The 17853-nt window shown below is 50.0% G+C and overlaps 1 protein-coding gene and 1 long non-coding RNA gene across 2 annotated transcripts in view; one reads left to right on the top strand and one right to left on the bottom strand.

Moving 5' to 3' along the window:
• ASIC2 (acid sensing ion channel subunit 2) overlaps positions 1 to 17314 on the bottom strand; it is a 952118-nt gene extending 934804 nt beyond the window's left edge. The window contains exon 1 of the mRNA XM_074343041.1: positions 16633 to 17314. Within this exon, the coding sequence (XP_074199142.1) occupies positions 16633 to 17187 (555 nt within the window). The 5' untranslated portion in view covers positions 17188 to 17314. The remainder of the gene's footprint in view (positions 1 to 16632) is intronic.
• The window catches only part of LOC141573620 (uncharacterized), a 28508-nt gene continuing 27904 nt past the window's right edge, over positions 17250 to 17853 (top strand). The window contains exon 1 of the long non-coding RNA XR_012499522.1: positions 17250 to 17357. This is a non-coding gene — a long non-coding RNA (uncharacterized LOC141573620). The remainder of the gene's footprint in view (positions 17358 to 17853) is intronic.

Here is a 17853-nt window from a genome sequence, read left to right as displayed (position 1 = left end):
ATAGAAGGAACTTTGGTTGATCCCCAGCTGATGAGGGAAAACTCTTCTTACCAAAGAAAGTCAGTCAATAAATGCAGAAAGACGGGAGAAACCACAATTTTGCAAACTGTGATGAAACTGTTAATTCAGGTTCCAATATGAAGATGTAAATAGCAAGTTTACAGGGTAACACAGTATCATCCCACAGGTGATGGCGGACGATTGGATGATGGGAGATGATGCAATGGAGAGCCCCAGCAGTTGCTACCTTCACCAAGGGATCAAAACTAGCATTTCCAAGAGTGGGCCAATCACAGAGTAAGCTCCTCCTGCTCTGATGCGATACAGAGGACACAGCTTCATCCATTGAGTTCTCTTGCCAAAAACATTTACCTGAATCTCATCAACTCTTTAAACCCAACCCCAAGTTTATAAGGCAGAGGAGGGAGGAGCAGGTTAAGTGAAACCGCAAGAAACTAATCACAGATTCACAGTGTGTGGGATCACTGTACGCGGCTGCTCTGTCTGGGTCTGTTTTCTTCCAAAAGTCAACACTAAGGGAAGTGTGAACAGCAGCATTCTTCATAATCGCCAAGAAAATGGAAACAGCATAAATGTCCATCAGCTGAAGAATGGATTAATAAAATGTGACATGCCCCTATAATGGAATCGTTCTGGTAATAAAAGGAAATGAAATACTGACACAGGCTGCAACATGGATGGACCTTGAAAACATTATGCTAAACAAAAGAAGTCTGTCACAAAATATCCACATGTAAAGGCTGTGACTGCATTAGTAGGAAATGACCAGAATGGACAAATCTATAGAGTCAGAAAGTAGAGTCGCGATTATGTGAAATTAGGGCGGTGGTTTGGAGGACATGGGGGGAGAGCAGGTGATAGCTAATGGATACAGCTTCTGGTGGGGTAATGAAAATGTTCTAAAATTCCCAACACGGTGAGTGCACGAAATCCACTGAATGTTACATTTTATATGGGAGAATTGTAGGTATAGGAATTGAACCTCAATCAAGCTATTTTTTAGAATTGTGTGTGTGTACGTTATGTTGGGGGAAAGCATCTTGTTTAAAGAAACCGAATAATGAAATGCACCACATGAATCTTGATCATATCGTCAATGGATCCTGAATTTTTAAAGTTAACAAGCTGTAAAAAAATGTTTTGGGGACAATTGACCACACAGAAGAAGGGCACTGAGGAGAGGCAGGAATGCAGGCAGGTGGGGACTGGGCCTTATGAGGAGGTATTCAAGCAGAGCAATAGTCTAGCGGGATGGGAAGATGGTCTCCAGTCGAGAGAATGGAGCAAATAAGTAAATAAGATCACGGGAGGCAGGTTTCCATTGCAGATACCAATAAACATGTAAATATCCTACCTCTGTCCACAGAGAGGGTCGGGAGCAGTGACAACCTGGCAGCAATGAGCACACCTGGCAGCCAAATCTTGGTTCTAAATAACATTCCCCTTAAAAGGAACCAGGATTCACTGGAGAAACAGCGAGTTACAGGACTGAGGAAGGGGTCGGGGTGCTGGGGGGCAGATGACCCTTTTGGGTGGACCAGAAATTTTAAAAGTGCTCAAAGGATTCATGGGAATGCCAGAGGGACACAGATGTCAGATTGAAGGAGTTCTCAAACAGGGAAGATCTTTGAGTTTCAAAATTATATTAACAGATGATAACCCATCGAATAAAATAGATTCAGAAATTTGAGTCGACACTGATCTATATAAATAAAGGAATAAAAGGGGAAAAGCGAAAGCTCTTCGGTAGTTTAGAAAGCCAACTAATAAATGTAGATGGAGTTAGAAAATCACCATTTGGCAAGCATCACCGTAATAATTCAGGCAGGAAAAATCAATGGCTGATAAAACCAGAGGGTGAAAGAGGGATGGGAAATGGGGTTTTACCTCGCCTCGAAGCATCTCCCTGAAAGACGCCACTCCACGTTCATCAAGTGATAAAAGTTAACACTGTAATTCCTGAGACAAATAAACATCGCGTGCCTCCAGGTAGGATGCAATGAGAAGAATCCTGCCTCCGTTCTGTGAAACTCTGCCAAAAATTCATTAACTGGGTCTAATCAAGAGCAAACATCAGACAAACCCAAACTGAAAATCATTCGGCAAAATTGGTTGGCCTTGAATTTTTTTTTTTTTTAAAGTCAAGGTCATGAAAGTAGAAAGAAACTGAGAAGCAGTTCCAGAATACAGGAGACTAAGGAGATTTGATGACTGAGGAACCCTGGATGGGACCCTTTGGCCAAAGAGGACATCCCTGGGGCCACAGGAGACAGTCACACAGTCTTAGAACATTTATGTTTAAAATTGTTTCAAATGGGGGAAAAGAGAAAAAAATCATACAGATCATCTCCTTTTGGAAGACTTTTAGCACCTGCTCTGTGTTATCCTGTGTTGCCTCTGGACCTTGTGCAAATTTAGGTTGTTTCCTATAATCTGTTTACTGCTCAGCCTCCCCTCTAGGCTCTGAGCGCCTTGACGACCTGTACTGAGCCCTGTTCATTTCCATTTCTCTAGCGCTTAGCCCAGAGCACAGGAAGCATGGAGATCTCTGTTGAACCAATGCACCAGGCAACTCATAACCCCTGAAATTGGCCGGTATATCCCTGGACATGCTGACTGTTGGTAAATTCCTCCAGATATTGAGCTGAAATATGCCTCTCTACAAACCAGAGAGCATCCGTCTGTCCTACAGCAATGAGCTATGTGTCCTGGAACAGTGTCCCGTTTCCAAGGGGCATGTTGCCTGAGATTCACAGGCTCCAAGGAGCAGCCTTCTTGTCTCTTCGCTTCGGGGAGGACAACGGTCCCTGTATGTTTCATCCCAGCCTTGACTGCACGGAGCTCACTTGTGATTCATGTGAATGTCACTCGGGCTCGCAGAGGTTTGCAGCCATAATTCAACATTTGTTAATAGCCACTTAGAATGTCCCTGAAATAGCGAACGGGCCCAGGGGATAGAAGGTGTTCTGCTAAGAAATCATTCCAGGAAGGCAGACGCAGACTTGCCCCCAACTTTAGAAGACATGGTTACTTCCAGCTCATGGAGATGCTCCTCTTTCATCCGCTGCCTTCTCACACTCTATGAAGAGAGGGACGGACACCTCTCAGGGCCACCAGGGAGAAAGTGGGGCCTGAAAATCCTCTACATCATCATGGTGGACATGTTAGAACGGCATCCCCCATCGTTCCTGCTCCAGGGAAAGGTCTCTCAATTGCCCTATCCAGTCGGGGAGGAGAAAACAAAAGAGAAGGCAGTCCAGACAGTCCCAAGAGAAAGCCCTCAGTTCACAGAACAGAAATGAGGAAACAGAAAAATGCGGTTCTGAATTAGAAGCCAAGAAAGCTGACGTGTAGGTGGAGATGGCAAAAGGGAGAAGGTGAGAACAAACTCGCAGAGGTTGAGGTCTCCTGTGCTAAACAGCATACAGATTATCTAATTCTCCCCCATACAACTTAAATATCTTGTCCAAGGTCGTCTAATCTGTACGATTACAGAATTTGAATCGAGACAGTCTCACTCCGGAGTCCCAGCTATACTGGGGTATACTGGCTAGACTGTCACCTGCAAATTTGTCAGAGTACATGTGGACTGGATGGACATTCAAATTCAAGTCACTGATCGGGAGGCAGAAGTTGAAGCCCTCGGCACCAAGCTCTAGCCACCTGGTTCCTTCAACCTGTTTCTCATGAAGTTATCATTTCTGCCACCCAGAGTCGGATTTAAAATGGGGAAGTGGAGGCAGAAAGAGTCAGCCAGGCAGAATCTCATGCACCTCTGAAAACTGAGGCTCTTTCCTAATGTCAGACCCCTGAGCCTCCCAGTTGGCAATTTGGAGAGACAAGTATCACCCTGGCCAGAAGAGACTTCTCTAGCTTCTCAACTTTCCTGAAGAGGGCGCTGTGGCATAGTTTGGCCCTCCCACCCGTGCGTTCCTGAGCCAGGAGACTGGGCAGGAGAGAGACAAAGGATCTGGTGCAGATCTGCAGAGCTGGGAGGCCAAGAGGACCACAGGCTTATGTCCAGCTCTTGGAGATGTGGCGCATGCAACAGGCAGAAATCAGAGCAGCAGGATCCAAAGCCCACCTGCCCCTGAAGAGGGGAAGTTTAATTCACAAAGTTGATGCGCAGAAGCCGGCTGCACCAAGATGCGTGGCATGGGCCCAGAAACCACCTGCATGTGCATCAGTGGGAAAGGTCTGGGGTGGGCTGCCTCCCAGAACCAGCCACTTGACTGCATCTGGCCTGCTCCTTCTCCTCTGAGACTGGAAGATCTTGTTCTGGGAAGTTGGAATATTCTCTTGCAGCACAACACCCGCATCTGACCTTCAGCCGCAGAGGGCTGGGCTGCCTTTGTCTCTTCTCTCAGTTTACTTGCACAAAAGGCAAGGGATGCAGGTAAGGGCTAGGGGGCTCCATGGCCAGCTGAAGGCTACAGCTTCCACTGCGTCTTCCCCTGCACCCACTCTCCTGCTCCGGTTCGATTCTGGTAGCTGCCAGGCTCCTGGTTCCCAGGGGAGGATATAGAGAAACTGAGGGAACTTTGGCCTAAACTTCAAACCTTTTGAGCTGAAGACTCGCTGATGAATGGCCTGGCTTCAGTCAGCTTGATGTCTTCACAGAGAACCCCCAAAAGGGAATCGGAAGGCATAAACTCTGACCCCCACTTTCTTGCTGAGTGACCTTGTGTCAGTCACTCAGCATCTCTGAGCCTTACCTGTGTTCAACTGTGACACAGATACACCGTCACCTTTTCCACTTTCAGAGTTATTATGAGGACCAAATAGCATCTTACAAAGAAAGCCTGGAGGATATGGAATCAGAGCCGGGTGACCATAGGCTTGTCATTTAATCTTTCTGAGCCTCAATTTCTTCCAGACCAAAAAACAGAGTTACAAACACTACATATTTCACAAGGCTGTTGGAGAAACAGAATGAGTTATTCCACGTAAAGAGCAGCGTTTCAGATATAATATGCGCTCGGAAAACACTAGCAATTATTAACAGGTTTTGTAAACTACATGGTGTTAATCAAATGGAAAGAATTCTGTTTTTTCACGTACTCTGGGTGCCTACAGTAGCTTATGGCCAACAGTAATAGCAGGAGCTGGGTGCCTGGCTTGATTGCAGCTCCATCCCCATCCTCTTGGGATTTGCTAAAGTCAATACGGATTTCCCAAAAAACCCTTTGCTCTCAGATCCCCTGTCGCTATGTTTTATCCCCAGCTCATCTTAGTATTAATACAAGTAACAGCAGCAACAAAAATACTGCCGCTTGACGTCTACCCGATGCTAAGTTTTTTTCTACCGTTTCATTCACCTGCTGCACACCAGCCTGTGCCGTAAGTACCAGTATGGTTAGTATTTAATAGGCGAGGAAACTGAGGAGAGGTTCAGTCATTTGCACAAAGTCATCACTAAGATCCGTTTTTTACTCACAGAACACTTCACTTCTGACACTAACTACCCGGAGTTAGGGCAGACCCCATGGATTAAAGGACCAGTCGCATCAGACGCCAGTCACAAGTCCGGGTCATTTGTACCTTGGACCCACTGGCTGTAAATCAGGGATTCCCATGACCCCCTCCTCAGGGTTGAGAACTTGCTAGAATGGCTCACAGTACTCAGGAAAAGTTTACTTACTATCCCTGGCTTATTGCAGAGGCTATAACTCAGGAACAGCCAGGTGGAAGAGGTGCACGAGGTAAGGTGTAGGGTGAAGGGCCCAGAGCTTCCCTGCCTTCTCTGGATATTCTGGCCTCCCAGCACCTCCAGGTGTTCACCAACCCAGAGGCTCTCTGAAGTGCTCCCTTCATTTAGAGGTTCTTATGGAGGGGTTCCGTTACGTAGCAGGGTTGATTGAATCATTGGCTGCTGGTGATTGGCTTAATCTCCAGGCCCTCTAATCACATGGTTGATGGCAACCGGCCCCCATCCTGAAGCTATCCAGGGGCTCATCAAGAGTCACCTCCTTAAAGACACATGCACCCCAATGTTCACAGCAGCACTGTTCACAATAGCCAAGACATGGAAGCCACCTAAATGTCCATCGACAGATGACTGGATAAAGATGTGGTATATATACACAGTGGAATACTACTCAGCCATAAACAGGAATGAAATAATGTCATTTGCAGTAACATGGATGGACCTAGAGATTATCATACTAAGTGAAGTCAGACAGAGAAAGACAATATCATATGTTATCACATATATGTGGAATCTAAAAAAAGGACACAAATGAACCTATTTACAAACAGAAAGAGACTCAACGACATAGAAAACAAATGTACAGTTACCAAGGGGGAAGGAGGTGGGGTATATAGGAATTTGGGGTTAGTAGATAACAAAGTACTGTATACAAAATAGAAAAACAGGATCCTACTGTATAGCACAGGGAACTATATTCAACCTCTTGTAATAACCTATAATGATAAAGAACATGAAAAAACATATATATATACATATACATAGAACTGAATTACTATGCTGTATACCAGAAACTAACACAACACTGTAAAACAGGTCAATTTAAAAAAGTTACCTCCTTAGCGTAAGTCAGGTCTGGTTGAAAGAACCTTATTCGGTATAACCAAAGATGCTCCACTCACCCTAATCCCTCAGGAAATTCCATGGATTTTTCAAGCTCTTATACCAGGAACCAAGGATGAAGACAAATACACATTTCTTATTAATCAAAAAATCACAGTCATGCAAGCCTGGAGCCCACACCTGTCAGGTACTGAATTCCGTGATTGGCTAAAATATCTCATTCTGTAATTTCCTCTGGTGCCAGAGCCCCTTCATCCTCCTTACGCTTGCCATAAGGCCCTGGTGCTCCAGGGCAGGGCATTCTCCTGGCCAGATCAGCCTCCTTCCAGCCCTTATGACTGGGTCCATCTCAAGCCCCATCCACCCCAGAGTCACCGCTCACCTGGTACCTCTCAGTCTCCCCAGCCCCCAACCAGGAACCAGGCCAGGTCCAAGTACACCCGAGATTCACTCTCTAGGACTAGAGCTAGCGCCTAGAATTTATGACAGATTGTGTAACACAGGCAGGATTGATTTAATCACTAGCCATTGGCGAATACTGGTCCCCAAAGGCCACTGGGAACTGCTTCTCAAGGAGCTGTGCACACTCCCTTGAAGAGGCCAGGTCATTTAACTGCCACTCGAAGCCCTGGCGACCCCCACCCATCCGCTCTCTGGATGAACTTAACATCTTCTGTCTCCAAGGATTCTCCAACTGCACCATTCTTATTCCCGGCTTCTGAAACTCTCAGCCTCAAGGCTACACAGTATTGGGAAACGGGGAGGTTCTGCAGGCTGGGTGTGCTGGCTTGCATCTATTATCAGTTCTCGCCAATACCATTTGTCAATGGCCCTCACCTCTGATCCCAAGGATCTGTTCCAAAAGGAAATAAATCAAAGATACTCAGAGTTGAAAGTAACTGTCGAGGTCATGAAATCCAGCTCTTTACCTGACATTGATCTACCTCCACCGCACTGCCAATAAGCGACTGTGTGGCTCCAGCCAGAGCTGATGACAGGACACAGGTGCTCCCAGGATGGCTCACTCCAAGCAGCTGACATCCACCTCTGGGAACTTCTGCCCACCCGTGGGTGCTCGCACTGCCCTCTGGCCTCAGGCAGAGAAAGCTTCATCCCTCTTCTCTGGGAGGGCCTCCAAGTGTGTGAAGACGGCGATCACCCTGCCTTGAGTCACCCACTTCCCTTTCCAGGCGACGCAGTCTCAGCTCTTTCCTGCACTCCTCATCATTCATGGTTTCCATGACATACGAGGAGCATCACCCCTGGTCAGCCATACATCGTTCACTGCCTCCTGCTGTACAGATGGGCCCAAGCCACTGCCAACGTCAAAGGCAGTCGCCTCCTCCCTGTGGCTCGAAGCCAGATGGAGACACATCCAGGAAGAAATGGCAGAGAAGGCTGGGAGGAGGGAGGGAAAGGGACGCTTTCAGAGGTAGCAGAACTGAGAAATGATGGGAAGGCAGCTGTGGATAAAGGTGTGAGCTAGACTGTGAGCATCTTGGGAGGATGCAGCAGCCAGGAGAACAGACATGGCTCAGCTCTTAGGCCACAAGAACTCTGGGAAGGGCTTTCTTCAGACCAAACGCTCCAAAGAGGAATAAACCAACTGAGCCTAGAACAGCGGATCCTAATCAGAGAGATGCTCATTTGAACTATGACAAATCTCCCTTGGAAATCGTTACAGGCCACAGCGGAGGGCGTGTCTACAAAGTCCGAGCTTTAAAAGACTTTTGAAATAGGTGTTCCCTTCTTCCTAAGCCAGACATAGGTCCATACATCTAAGTGATTCTCCACGTTATCTAACAGATGGAGAAGCTAAAACTAATCAAGACTTAGGTTGGGTTCCCTGGCAGAGCCTGAGATGGGGTTTCTCGTCCAGGTGATTTATTGAAGGAATGACTTCAGGAAAAGCCCAGGAGGCGATGAGGCACGCAGGACAGGGCAGGGAGAAAAGGTAAGCAAAGGTGTGGTTTCGGGAGAAGTCTAGCTCAGCCTGATCCCATGGGAAGCTATGGAGTGTACACGGCACCACACTTTGTTGGGTCTTACGGCAAGATGCCTGGCATTCTGTACTCCTGTGTCAGTCAGTCACTGGCCACTGGCCGCCCCCAGGCGGTGGGGAGGTGCATAACCTCTCAGATATCTCCAGGAGAGGCAGTGCCAGTCGACAAGGGCATCCTCCTGTTCTCAGTGCCGATGTGAGCCGTTGTTAGGAGCCCCAGCAGCAGGAAAGGGGGTCTGGAGGGAACACCAACCGACGGCATCTTCCACAGATGCCCTGCTAATTTGTACAGGGACCCCCGCCCACAACTGCAGGACCAGCGTGATGGAATCTTTCAGGGTGGCTGACGAGTTGCAGCCAGACACACAGAGCTCATGGACAGAGTTTTGATGGTAGGGTCCTATGCCTCCCTTACTCCACTACAGCCACCCAGTGTATCAGGGTATTCTTGCTTCCACTGTATAGCTCTATCTACATAATATAAACAAACAAACAAATATATCTCGTTAACAAGATAACATCAACTTCCTGTCCCCAAACATAAGTTAAGGCTGTAGTCTAAGCGAGCAAATGTGAGATCAGAAAATAATTTTGATTACGTCCTGTTGCATTAGAGTCCTGCAAGGTGGCAAGTCCTTGGGAATCACCTAGTTCAGTTTCCTTATCTTACAAGCGAGGAAACCGAGGCCCGCGGAGGCTAATTACCTTGCCCCAATAAATCCAGGCAAATGCGTTCCTTCTGTGCTGCACGCTTTATTTCTCCTGAGTATAAATTTCCACAGCCACTGAGGTAATCAATAGGGAAGGGACTGAGTCATGAGACAATGAGAGCTGGGAGATGGAGCAATGCTTTTAGCATCCAAAGGATGACCCTTTCCAGAATGTTGTTCCCAAACAAAGCCCATCCTGATAAACAGGCTTCCAGTAACCACTAAGCTCCGTCTAAATGGACTGGTTTTAAGGCCATTGCATGGGAGAAATATGACACATGAGACTTCAGACTTGCTGGGGTGATGCAGGCCATTTGTTTCAGGTGACAATTAGCCCCCGTGGTCAGTTTTGATATGACAACCTACCCCATCCACCATAAACACTCAGACAAAAACAGAGAGCGCACAGAACACTTCCAGGCATCACTAGACCCAGGTGGCAGATTTGCTCTGATGGAGAGAATGGGATACTTGGTACTTTGAAATATGAGCTGCACTATGGGAACAACGCCTCTGACAACAAACTTGGGGCTAAAAGCTACCAATTGAGTCGCTGGGGGATTTTTTTTTTTTCACAGGCTCCCATTTCAGCTCTTACTCTAGAAATCAGTAGCAAATCGGGATTTAGAAAATGTATAGAAAATTGCCTGGAATTCATCTCTTTGTTAAGGGAAGGACTTTCGGTAGAGAAGAAAAGAGAGCCACTGCAGAGAGGCGGTAAGGACCGATTCCCGGGTCAGTGAGCTGCTTCCACCGGCACTTCTGGAGGTCTAAGGACTCCCAGGGACAGAGGCGCGGACATACAGCAACGATGTTTGCACACAGCGGCCTGCTGCCACTTCAACGTTTCTTTGCAAATAGATGGTATGGGTCGTTATACCAGTCAGCTCCCAGTCAGTGTTCTTATCTCTTCATCATTTCAGGGCACAGTCAATACACCCCTGAGAGCTATACTTCCCAAGAGCCACCACCCAACATGCTGCAAACTAGAAGATCCCTACCACAGAAAACCACTCACTCAGCTGGGCAGAGAGGTTGCCTCTCCAGGATCACAGCAAAGGCTCGCAAAACTTCCAAGCATCTTAAGGGAGATGAGTGGTCATCTACTCTGCATTCAGTGCAATTTAGACCATTTTGACAACGAGCCAAGAAGCTTCCCGAGTGAGGGAGAGTCAGGGTCCACACCCACGTGCCGAGGTGTGCAGGGATGGTCGTGCAAGGACAACGTCATGGTCTTCACCGTCCTCGTGGCCGTGGGGAGCTGGGCCTCAGTCAGCAGATCTACTTTGGTGTCGGCAAACGTATCTCTGGTTCATCGCAGCGAACATGAGACAAACAGGACAAAGATGGCCTCAGGTAAACGCACAGCTGGACAGTCAATTACGTGCCATGAAAAAAAGAGTAACTGGTGACCAGTTGTTGAGTTCTACCCCCAGCTCCTGAGACTTGTAACCTCCACAGCCAAGGAGGCTGAGTGGAGAGGGGCGGTTACCACTGCCTCTCACAAATTATCCCTGGGCGCTTCTGGCAGATAAGACAAAATCTGTCCCACCAAAGGGGTGTCGCTCAGGCTCACTGAGACTTATCTTTGGATTTTAGTTTGACTCTAAATGGACCTTTGAGGGAATTCCTCACACCCTGGGCACCACCCACAGGACCCAGAAACAAGAGAGCAAGTTGACACTGGCCAGGTGTGCATGCACATCAGATGCGTGACCCCAGGCGTGGGCATCCACACCCTCATGCACACATCACGGGACCAAAAGGAGCCACTCCCCAAATACCGAAATTATACACCTAAAAACACCTAAGAGGATATTATGGGTAATTTTTTCTTCTTTATTCTTTCCCACACTTCCCAAGTTTTCACCAATGAGCACGGATCATTTCTATCATCAGAGTTCATATTATTAAAATAATAATAATGAGGCAAGCCATCCCAACGCAGGTGTGGACCTGGATACCTATACTGAAAAGGGAAGCAAAAAAGAAAAGCTATTTCAGTGTCTGTCAGCTATAGAATCACCTTACAAGCAAAAAACTTCAAACCCAAGTAACACACTCTGATGACACATTTTGAGAGCTTACCAGTTGCTAAGCAGTTCTAAATTCTGAGAACGTGAAGTTAGTGAAGACGTCATGTCTTCCAGGGTGGGGGAGACTGAAATGGGCAACATGTGAAAATTATCAGAGGTTAAAAAATTTAGGTATTGAATTAAATCATCTCTAAGGTCCCCTCCAGCCTAAAAACCTTCATGATTCCAATGCAAGGAAAGCATCACGACTGTTCTGTCAGAGTAAGCCGAAGGCTGCTTAGGAGACAGAGCAGGAAGAGATTAATTTAGATTATGGTAAGGGGAGAGGGATCGGCAGCGGTTTCCTAGAGAAGGCTACAGAGATTCACTAAAGCTGGATTTTAAAGGACGTAGGATTTAAAGAAATTGATACTGAGAGGTGTGAGAGGCAAAGGAGTAAGTTAGAAAGGTCCATGAGCGAAGGATGCTGGGTCAGTTCAAGAAACTGCAAGTAACCATTGAATTAAAAAACCCTTCCTGGGGGTGCTTAGTGGGCAGGCCCTGTATTCATTCAGCATGACGGGTGCAGAGAACGTGTTTGATGAGACAAGATTCTTGCTCCCCACAAGCCCCCCATCCAGAGGGGATGGGAAATGGGCTGTGAGCTCTCTGAGGGCCAGGACCTGGTCTGGCTCTATCACTGCCACATAGTAGGTGCTCTGCTTGATTAACACAGGAATGGATGTGTAGACACCAACAGGACACGCTGTGATAAATACACCTGGTACCCAGGCCACTCAGCTCCTACCGGGGGTGGGGGCAGCACAAGCTCCCTGGGCTGAGGTTAGTCGTGTGGGCTGGAACACGGAAGCCAAGGGTGGGGGGGGGGGGACGAGAGGATGTCTGGGCAGCAGAACTGAGATGGAAGTACCGAGGAAAGTAAAAGTTTGACACATTAGGACAATTAAGAGTCCCACAAACACAGCAGTTGCCTGTGCTCGAAAGCTGTGGGTGAGTCACAGCGCAGGAGAGGGGGAAGAGTGCGGGCCTGGCGTCAAGGCGAGCCAGAGTCTGACCAAGGCTCAGGCAACACTCTCATGGGACGCTAAGCACAGCCAAGGTGCCTGGTACAGGACAGGTACAGGGTAGGTGTCTGCCATGCACTAGCTCTGAGCATCCTCGGCCTCACTGGATCAGGACAACAGCTCTGAGTGGCAAGTATTACCGTTCCTATTTAGAGATGGGAAAAGTAAGGGTAAGAAATGTGCCCAAGATTACACACGGAAGAGGGGGTACAGTTGGAATTCCAACTCAGCACTCTCTCCAGAGCCCACATTTTTCACACACCTGCTCCTAATGCAATAGGAAGTAATAAGATTAGCTGTGGACCCACCAAGCCTAGGGCAAGAATTCCAAACACTTGAGCTTCCCAAACCCTCCCCTCCCCATCTCTATCATGCTATGTGATGAATGAGAGTCACAGAATTGCCTCTAACAAGATCCCACCGTGGCAAGACCTTTCTTTTAGGAAGAAAAGAAATGCCTTTCGTAGAAATCTCAAGTTTAAAGTACACAGGGACCAACCCCCGCCCCCAAACTGTGGAGATCAGGTTAAAAATGCACACTGAAGGGTCATTTGCATTCCTGAACTTGGAGGCAGATGAACCCCAACGGGATGAGCAGAGAAGCAACGTAGAAACAGTCACCTGCTAGTCACAAGCAGAGGGGTTGCCGCCTCTCGACAATAGTGAAGTACTGAACCCAGTGGTGTCCTCCACTCTGAGAAACCCCATCTCCGTGATGCTGGTTTAGCCCAGGGTCCCAAACAGTAGCAGCCTCCTCCCTCTCCCTGGTTTATCCTGTCAGCATCACTCATCAACTGACTCTCCTGGTGGGCTGCAAACAGGGCAGGAAGGCTGGACAACAAGAACCCTCCTACTGATCGTGGTAATAACCCCGCCTTACACGCGCATAGTTGTCACAAGGTACAAAAGGACTTTCACATACATTGGCTCACATGTTTCGCTCTCCCTGTGAGTTAGAAAGTCACATGTTACTCTCACATGTTCCATCAGCAAGTCGATGCCTAGAGAGGGTACAAAACACGACCCAGGGAATAAGCTAAGAAATGATGGAGCTGGGAGTCACACTTAGGTCTTCCTATCCTAATCTTCACTTCAGCTCATCCAGTCATGGCCAGAGACACACCCCTGGCCAGCTCTCCTCCATCCCCCACACTCCTTTCCCTTCATGCTAGATCCGCCGGGCAATCTTGGCTGAGTAGACACTATGGAATCAAAGAGAGCCCTCTTCTCCTTTCCCAGGAAGCAGAAGTATGTGCCCATCTGAAGTCAGGTGAGGAGACAGAGTACCCAGAGCATGCGACACACCTATTTACATGGAGGTCAGAGGTCTACCCCCGGCTCCTGAGACTTGTAACCTCCACAGACAGCCTTTCCCTCTGCTAGAAGCATGGCTCACTCGTTAATTAAAAGGGTGTTATGAACTTCATTGCGCACCAGCTAAGAACCTGGAAGAAGGAAGCGTATGAGAAAGCATTAGCTCTGGAGATGGCACCAGGTATGCTTTACAGAAAAAGAAAAACAGAAACAACACGATCTACCTGGGACATCCCCTCCCCCATATTTATCTAATAAGTCCGTCATAGCACAGAGGGAAGAAGCCACCCAGCGTAGGACAAACCCAGGGAGAGCCCAGTAAATTAGCCAAAGGGGGAGGGAGGTGCAGCAGAGAAAATGAATGAGAGAGAGCCAGAGAACCAACTTCTCCCATCACCGCCTGTGAGGCTCTCCGCTCTCCTCCGATGTGGGAGCCCAAGGACAAGCACACCTGCACCCCAGGCCAAGGGGCCAGGGAGCCAAGGGCGAATGGGAAGCACCAGCGCTCACTGCAAGGTCTTGGAACAAACTTGGCATCGTGTCCCCCCTCGTAGAGGTTTAACTTGACTGCTCACTGGGATCAACGGGTGACAAGGATCAGCCTCCCGCCTAGAGCAGGTTTCCTGGAGTGGGTGCCCTTTTTGAGACTCCCCTGAACACCTTGAAGATCCAGCCCTGAGGTTCATCCCTTTTTCAACACTGGGGGGGGGGGGTCATACATGGAGGGTCAGAGCCAGGAGGGACACGTAACCATATCAGTCTTGGACTTGGCGAGGTTGGCAGACATTGACATGACACTTACTAAGTAATAAATTGTATCCACAGGCAGCTCCATGATTTAAGAGACCACCTGGAGAGGTCAAAGGCTCAGGTAAGGTTTTAAGACCTGATATTTGGCCTCTTGGGACCCCAGGAACCCAAATGATGAGCTAGGTGCAGAGGAGCAGCCCAGGGTCAGAGAACCGTTGCTTCTCAGTGGAACCTGGTCATGAACTGAGAGGAAGCCACTAGGTGGGCATGAGGTTACAAGGATGCTTGAGAACCCGGTCCAGGGTCCGCTGCCGACTGCAGCTGCTCTCATGCACGCTCTCTCTCTCTCTCCTGTCTGTGTGTTCCATGTGTGTTCAGGCAGACAGAGGAACAGCTGAGCGTGTTTCGGAGCGGCATGTTGCAGTGGTGAAGCTGAGCGTTGCCACGGCACTAGAAAGCACGGGGTGGAATACAGGGAACGTTTCTGCCTGCAAGAACAAGGCACTTTCCCCATCTCTCCCCAAGCCACCAAAGACATCATTTGTGTGTGACATGTTTTAGGATCCTGTGTTCGCTCCATTGAGAAGGGCTTCCAGTACTGCTGGTCCCTTCCCCCAGCTCAGACCCACTTCCTCTTTAGCATACACACACCACCGCCGATTTTGCTGGGCTCTTTCTCACAGTGTTTAAAACGGATAACACAAAACGACTCCCCCAGGGAACAGAGCTCTACGGGATGCGAGAGGCAATGCCCCCTCCCCCTCAGCACTCTGGGCTTTTCCAGAATCAGAGACGGCCAACAGCAAGCACAGAGGCTGGCGGGCAGTCTGGCTGTAGCATTAAAAGAAACTCAGAGCAAGAGGCTGGTAGGCAGTGGATTTGAGAGCAGGCGGGGAGGGGATGCAGCACGAGAATGGTAGGGCACATCTTAATTAGGCAGAGGGCCCCAGACAATCGCTGACGACAGAGTCCAGTCTCTTTGTAATTGCAGCACCTGCCACGCTGAACTTACAATTGCAATTTGGCACAAGGCTCAATTCTCCCTAAGGCAGCTCTGGGAGAAGCAGCCACACTGGGCTTCTGGAGGGTCCCCCCCCCACCAAGCCCCTGATGCCCTAGACTCTCCTGGAAGCAAAGAGGTGTCCGCAGCTGCAATCTGACCTGTTATGCCAGGTTAACCTAGCAGCCCACTAACTGGGCAGACACACAACCCCGGCAGCAACGGCTCTCCTCCCATCCTCCCTCTGCCCCTCCAGGAAGCCCCGTCCTGAACGTGAGCCACCTCCCCCTCCACTGTTCCTCTTTACTCAGCTCCACGCGCCTCCTCCAGGCTTTCCGATCTCACAGCTGCTCGCCCCCTCCCCACACCACTCCTCTCGCATCCACGTTATACAGACAGCAAACCAAGCCTTTGAGTTTCCAGCTGAAACTCCCAGACGAGCCAGCCTGCAACGTTTCGCCCTCATAGGCATCTCACTGACCATCCTACCCACAGGCTTCTACCTGGACCCTCCTCTTTGGCCCAAGCACCCTGGACATCTCTTTGCTTTTGAACTGCCAGCAGACCAGACGGAGACCCGAGGTCCCCGGCCTCTCCTCTCCCCAAATGGAGCTCAGAATCCACGCAAGAAAAGGAAGCAAAGAGACTTCCACACCTTTGCAGCACCACCTGATCCAGCAAGCTCCCAAAGCCACTGGAAGCACCCAGGCTGCCTGGGGCCCCACACTCCCTCCTCCGGCAGCTGGAAGCTCCAGCCCAGCCCACAGGATGCTGAGCCTGATGCCACTTCCGAGCAGAGAGAGAAAAAAATGCCACCTCGTCAATGACAAGCTGTTCCAATCACACAGCTCAGACACCAAGTGCCCTAGACCACGGACAGCTCAGGCCTCCTCCCTCCAGCTGGGCGGAGGGCAACTCAGCACATCTGGGGTGGCGATCCCCCTCGGCAAGGCCCCCTGCTCGCCCTCCACGTCTGCCCAGACAGCAGTGCTCCGTCCCAGCAGGCAGGCCTCTCCAACCGGTTCCAGCAACTCAGGCCAACTACCCTCTTGGCCTTCCACGGAGCCAGTGCTCTCTCTCACCTGCTCCAAAGTGCAGGGAGACCCTGAACCAAGCCGGAGGCCATCAGCGTGGCGCTTCTCCAGAGGCCCGAGCACAAGAATGAACTGAAAACTGAGCACTCACAGTGGTGAAGTCCTGGTGGCCGCACTCCTGCCCTTTGAACTTGCAGTAGAGCATCATGTCCTTCAGGTCGTGGCCCACGCGGTGCAGGAACTCCAGCATGCTGAACTGCTTGGGTTTGTAGTGTCTGAAGTTGGCCTTCTGCCGCAGGGCCTCCAGCACTGCAGGGTCAGCCAGGTGCGGGTCCGGGATCTGCAGGTTGACGTCCAGCAGGGCCAGCAGCTCCCCGGCATGGTACAGGTCATTGGTGGTGAGTCTGGAGAAGCGGAAGCCATTGAGGTTACAGAGGGTCACGGCTGGGAAGACCAGGCTCTGGGCCACCACCTCGTCCACCTTGGTGACGTGCTGGTAAGAGAAGTAGTAGGTCACCCTCTCGGAGCTCTCCACCAGCAGCAGGCCCAGGGAGCCCACGAAGGCCACGGCCCAGAGCACGCGCCGGACGGTCAGTGGCCCGTACACGAAGATGTGGCGGATGCCGTGGAGGGTGGAGGTGTTGGCGAAGACCTGGATGCTAGAGGGCTGCAGGCTCCCCTCGCTGGGGCTCTCCTTGAGGTCCATGGGGACCCTGTGCAGTTCCGCAACTGGCTTCACGTTGATCCGGTTTCAGGGAAGAGGTCCCAGTCCTCGGGCTCTGCTTAAACCCTGCCGTTCAAAGGAGGGAAGCAAAGGCAAGCCTCAGGCCAGGTGCCGTGAGTTCATCCTGAGAGCCCAGCCGCACGCCGCCAGGGGTGAGTGTTTATATAAAACCCATTCAAACTCTAGCTCCTGATTTTTTCCAGGCGATAAGGAGGGCTGGTTTTATTTAGGGAGACACCAAGGTGATGTGGAAGAGATGTGGGTGGGAAGGGAGAGCTTAGCCAATGGAAATAAAGTCCTCCCCCCTACACACGCCACTAGAGACAAGATTAAAAGCGAGAGCGAGGGAGAAAATGCTTAAAACAAGTCGCTCAGCAGCTCGGAGCCTGTTAACCAGTGCATAATGCCCCGTGTTAACCATCCCGGGGATGTCAGGGCGGCCGCGCTGATGCACTGCGGGCGGGCGCAGCGGCGCAGCTTCAGACCGTCCTCCGCCGCTGCCGCCGCCGCCGCCGCCGCTCCGCTCCTCTCCCGTGCTGTTCTGGACTCCGGATTCCGTTCCTCGCGGCCAGCATCCGTCGTCCCTCCTCCTCCAGGCCCCCTTTTTTCCGGGGTGGGGGGGCAGAATTCCAAATGCCGGCGGGCCGT

This window comes from Camelus bactrianus, chromosome 16 (genome assembly GCF_048773025.1).
Source record: "Camelus bactrianus isolate YW-2024 breed Bactrian camel chromosome 16, ASM4877302v1, whole genome shotgun sequence".
Lineage (NCBI taxonomy): Eukaryota > Metazoa > Chordata > Mammalia > Artiodactyla > Camelidae > Camelus > Camelus bactrianus.
Note: the sequence above shows the minus strand (reverse complement) of the source record. Positions and strands in the feature narration are given on the sequence as shown.